Source organism: Phoenix dactylifera, chromosome 15 (genome assembly GCF_009389715.1).
Source record: "Phoenix dactylifera cultivar Barhee BC4 chromosome 15, palm_55x_up_171113_PBpolish2nd_filt_p, whole genome shotgun sequence".
NCBI lineage: Eukaryota > Viridiplantae > Streptophyta > Magnoliopsida > Arecales > Arecaceae > Phoenix > Phoenix dactylifera.
In genome coordinates, this window is record NC_052406.1 from 9,401,210 (window position 1) to 9,406,717 (window position 5,508).

The 5,508-nt window shown below is 37.9% G+C and overlaps 1 protein-coding gene across 1 annotated transcript; it reads right to left on the reverse strand.

Moving 5' to 3' along the window:
- Positions 1 to 1,244: 1,244 nt before the first annotated feature.
- LOC103705786 lies at positions 1,245 to 5,247 on the reverse strand. Its single transcript, XM_026804162.2, has 4 exons — positions 4,805 to 5,247; positions 4,615 to 4,680; positions 2,127 to 2,302; positions 1,245 to 1,777 (listed from the first exon to the last, which is right to left on the reverse strand). The coding sequence occupies exons 1-4, from the start codon at positions 5,100 to 5,102 to the stop codon at positions 1,583 to 1,585; spliced, it is 735 nt and encodes a 244-aa protein (XP_026659963.2). The 5' UTR covers positions 5,103 to 5,247; the 3' UTR covers positions 1,245 to 1,582.
- Positions 5,248 to 5,508: the final 261 nt, after the last annotated feature.

Here is a 5,508-nt window from a genome sequence, read left to right on the forward strand (position 1 = left end):
ATTAAGCTTTTCCTTGATTTTTTTTTTATAATATAAAAAGTTTCAGATCACCAGACTGAAGCACATCCCCTGATGCCAAACAACTTTAAGAATCTATAATTTTGTTCAATGTTATGGCCACTTTGCAATTCCATTTGTCGTGTTTCTGATTATAGTCAGTTGTATCCACCTTCAGTCAGGCCAAGCTTCTATGATTCAGGGCAAGAAGCACTATCAAACATAGCAGTTTCACTGCAAAACATCCATGATGCAAGTAAAATTCTCTTGATTCATGGACAAATAAGCGAGGATAACTAAAATACTGAAAATTGAATGGCCATAGAGTAAAATTAATATTAGCATATAACTGGCTACTGCATTTCCCGATCTAAGGTGTCCATGCCCTAGATTTTAAATTTTTAGCATGATTGCACAACGCAGTTGCAACTCAGTCTCAGGTTTGCTACTTGCATGAGTTGAGGACACGACCACATCTTATTCTGAATCACTTCTGTATCTTGCTCTCCGTAATCTCAAATATTGAAGGACACTACATGCAAGCCTCATCTAATACGAACAGATGAAACAGATTTCTGTCAGGTATTATAACCAGCTCTCAATCTGAAATCAACTCTCTTTGGTGCTGATTTTACTCTGGTTTTCCTGATGCCGATCTACTCATAGAATTAATCAAATATACATAAAAATGTCAATAACTGCTGATATCAGTCAAGTTTTTCCATTTACCTGCTTCTGTAATATGGAAGATTAACATATTTTATGCATGATATTCTCAACCATGTGGATTGGCACATTTTAATAGGTTCTAGAGGCAAAAAACCCTCATTAAAGAACATGTCAACGCTTCTATGATATAAACAGCGCATTGAGGGAGCTGTTTAACAACTGTAACTTGATGACTTCGAAGGTAACTCCCACTGTCTGTCCTCCCACAATACTGGGATAGAACTTGGCTGCTCAAGAGAGTACCTATATGGAGATCATTTTTAAAATAAACCGGATTCAATGTCGTTTGAAACCTCTATCTTCATCTCTCCATTATTCTCCTCTGTATCCTCTCCAAAATGTGAAACATTAGACCATCTTAGCTGAAACAGAGGTAGGCATGTGCATTTACACTGTTCTTCACCTCTCCTAGCTTCCAACTAGGCTTTACAAACAATAAGAAGAAAGCACACTTCAGAAAAGTAATAAACACCAAGCAACGAGCCGCAAATAAGAAGATACTACAGAAAACCAATAGGTGTCAAATTGTTAAACCAGAATTAAAAAAACAACATACCATGCATTTATATATCTTTGTGCCAAGAATTTGTTGTTGGCTTTCACCTGTCTTACCATGCATTTTCACCAGAGGTCATGTCCTCCTACCATGATACTTGATAGCTTAAAAGATTTAGAATTGATTATATGATGTTGCATGTCCTTAAAGATTGAGATTCAGAAAGATATTAATGCTAAATACACATGCAAACATGCAGGCTTAGACAGTCACAGTTTTGACAAAGATTAGGAGCTCATGCTGTTCACCACATATCAGTCATTCATTGATGTACAGAGGCACGTATGAAGGTAATAAGACTCAAATGGAAGATCCAGACCTCAACACCCTCTCAAGCTTCTCTGCCTTCACATAGTCTCTGTCTGTTAGTGGCCCTGCAGGAAAAGCAGTGATCTCAACAACCAGGTGCGGAGTGGGGAGCTCATCAAACAGAGCTCGTACATTGTTGCAGCATACACTTTCCCCATGAGCACTCTCCCTCCTTATTTGACAACCCTATATGCCACAAAAACTTCCAATTTAGAAAATAAATGGCAGTGCTCAAAGTAAAGGGGAGCATTGGAAATAATATGTAGCCACAGCAAGCTGTAAGACAAAATTGGATACGGCAATCCATATTAATGGTATCCCATAGAAGCACCACCAAATGAAAGGGCTAACAAAGAAATGCAAGCCTCTGGACAGGATTGCAGAATAGAGAAAATGATTCCTTTCATTTTTATAAGCTTTTCTTGACGTGGTAACGATGTCACAATACACTGAAAAAGGCACAATCTATGAAACTATCATGGCAGCATTTGCATATAAAGATGCGCATTGGATCTCACTCTAACTTGCAAACTACCTTGTGTGAGGTAGCATCGGTGAAATGATCATCATCAGATAGTAAGGATGCAATGGCTTTTAGGAGGCGGCGGCCTTCATTCTTTGAAGGTACTCTGTAACTCCTCTTAAGCGTACCCTTGGTTGTTGGATGCCACTTACTGACTAGTTTCCTTCTATCTTTCGCTTCTTTATCATCTGATCAACATGAAAAACAAGAAAATATGCATTTTTATCTATTAAATCATAAATACTAATCTCCCAGTCACAATCACAATAAATAAGGCTTATTTGATCATTCACTGTTGTTTAATTCAAAAGCTTTGTTCATCTATCATGGATGGCCCAATAAATCTTTTCTTTCACCATTATGGAAGAAATCCTTTTTAGGAATTTTCATCTTCTTTCCACATATCCAGCCTCCTCCCGTTAGCAATGTTAAGTCTTTGTGGCATACAACATACCTTTGTGCATCAAATTTCTCCCCCATTTTTGCAAGATTTCTACAAAATGATAAACATTCAATTGCTTTTTATATATCTATGCAGAAGTACATAGTTCAGAAGAGAGCATCCTTCGGAAGTAAGAAATCCAGTAATAGACGGTAATACACACTCCATCTGGCTTTCCATATAACAATCTCCGTTCTACATAAACACGGGAAAAAAAGAGTAAATTACAAAAATTCCATCAAAATTTACATTTATTACAATTACATCCAAACGTTTATAAAACCTATACTTGCACCCAGTAACGGTGTTAGTCAATCCGTTTACCTCATATAAAAAGTCAAAATTTTTCCTAAGTAATGAGTAAATTACAAAAAAAATTATAAGATTAGGGGTAAATTATGCTTATATCCAATAGTTTGAAAAACCTACGCTTACCCCTCCGAGATTTATTTTTATTCAATATTTTAACCCATAATTTAACAGAATGTTAGCCAATCGTTAACTTAAATAGGACCTAAATGCCATATCAGAAAAAATTTAGAAAATGACCAAGCTAGCTTTAAGTGATATAACATACACCCAAGGAGGAGCCATGAGGCGCCATGGGTTTGGAGCTTGATCTTGATGAATGATCAGAAAAGAGTTATATGCCAAAGGAAAAGCAATCTAGATCTCTCAGGCAAGTGGATGCCTCTAAAATTTTCTGCTGCGGAAAACTAGTATCAAGATTTTGTCGCTTGAGCCAACTTATTCATGGTCCAAGCCAAGCCATAGAATCGCAACTGATGCACACTCCAAAAAGAAAAGTTCTCACGCACGTACTAATTCGGATTCTTTTGATAATAGGCTACTAGAGTTATCATAATTCTATATGTAGACATAGGAATCTTTATCCACAACAACAATGTTAAGAAATCATGTCTATGATATTAGATTAGTAGAACTTAAAATCAGCAAATGATACACTGGCATCCCCAATCTCTGTGACATAGTGGGTGGAAAAGGGAGAACAAAATCTAATAAGGAAGAATGCTCGTTGCCGAATGTTGGTAGGGAATTAAGGATGTTTGTTGTCGAATGCTGGTTGGGAAGAAATCTTGTCGTTGGTCGCTCATTGGGAAGGGACGCTCATGGTGGAGTGGCAAAGTGAGAAAAAAATCATAGTCACTCAATCTTGAAGAGAAGAAGACTATTAAAGATGGAAAACTTTGAAGAGAACAGAGAGTCAGAAAAGTGAAAGAGGAGGATTTTGCAAAAAAAGGCTCCACTAAATGGTTTTGATTTTTTTACAATAGATAAATGGTTTCACTAACGCTGTCAATTTAACTGGGTGTAACTGTAGGTTTTGCAAAATATTGAATATAAGTATAATAAACGTAAACCTTAGGAGGATTTTTGTAAGTTTATTTTGGTCATTTTAAAAAATATTCTGGCGTGCCACTTGGATCCTATTAAAAGTTAACGGTTTAACTAACGTTCTATTAAGTTATGGGTTAAATTATTGGATAAAAATAAATCTTAAGGGATAAGCATAGGTTTTGCATACTATTGAGTGTAAATATAATTTACCCTAATCTCAGAGAGGTTTTTGTAATTTACTCAAAAAAGAAAAAAACAGTTCCAAGTGTTTGCATGAATTAACCACTTTAAACAAACGGTAGCATTAAAACTGAACTAAAATCCTATCAATCTAAACCTCTATCTGAGCTAAGTTGAATAAGATAGTCTGGTCCAGATCCGCACAAGAACACTCCAAGATCTTCTCTGACGTCTAAATGTTCCCTCCAATTCACCGAACACTGAAGCTGCATGCTGATCCACCTACTGCCAGTTGATCCATCCATCGCTAAAACATTCCAAATGAATCCCCACTGAATCACCCAAAAGATCAGCTAGCAGGACTTCACTCCAAAAGTTCTTTTCTTTTCTTTTCTTTTTAAAAGTACTTCACTCCACAAGATTAAAAGCACCCAGTTCAAACAATCAAATCCCACATTAAACAAACCATGAGATAAGAGATCAATTAAAAAATAAAAAAGAAGGCAAGAGCCCACAAACCTGATCTCCCTTGCAAGCTCTCAATAAACTTGAAAAACCCCAAATCAGCACCACCATTCCCCTCCTCTGCAAACAACAACAACAACAACAACAACATAAATGGCGGGATAGGGTATGGAGAAGAGGCCAAAAGAGAACAGCCACAAACTAAATTAAAAACAAAAAACCAACAAAAGGAACGATTCAAGACCTGAAGAGATGAATGGATTGGACTGGGAGCCCGCAAGGCCAGCCTTGAGGAGGGCATAGAAGATGCAGAGCCTGCCAGCCCAAAGCACAGGGCTTTCAATCAGGGAGGAGGTGACCTTCCAATTCTGGCCATGGGGAGGTGGCCTAATGGGGACGCCTTTAAGAAGGGAGGGGTTGCTGACCAAAGAGGGGAGGAAGGAGGTCTTAGGTGGGTGAAGGAGAGGGTTTCTCCCATTGATAAGAGGCGAGTGGTATGGTGAAGTTGGTGTGAAAGCGGGTTGGAAGAGATAGAGTTGCATTAGCTTTGATGCCTACCGATCCAAAGATGGAATCTCTTCCGTTTATCCTGTCGCGATTTCCTTCCAAGGAGGCGGAGAGGAGAGAAGATGGAGATCCAGAGGGAGAAGATGGAAACCGGGTGCGTAGATGACAAAATTGAAGGGAATTTATTAATTTATTTTTAATATATAAAAAATATGTGTGTCGCGTGCGCGCGTGTGACGGTGAGGGAGAGAGAGACACAGAGAGCGCGCGCGCCACTAAAAAGAAAGGCTGCTTTCAAGTATAGGATAAAAAGTCCTTATTAGACCAATTTATAGTCCGTTTTGAACCTCGGAATGAATTTTATTGGACCAGTTTGTATGGATTGAATTGTATGCTCGTGTTAGGTTGCTGATATTTGATGCATTAGCTAAAACAAATGTT

Coding starts and splice junctions, on each gene's coding strand:
- LOC103705786 (XM_026804162.2), bottom strand. CDS start 5,102: ATGCAACTCTATCTCTTCCAACCCGCTTTCACACCAACTTCACCATAC. Junction 2,303..4,614: donor GAGCTTGCAAGGGAGATCAG/GTTTGTGGGCTC, acceptor CATGTTGATCAG/ATGATAAAGAAGCGAAAGAT. Junction 1,778..2,126: donor CCGATGCTACCTCACACAAG/GTAGTTTGCAAG, acceptor TGTGGCATATAG/GGTTGTCAAATAAGGAGGGA.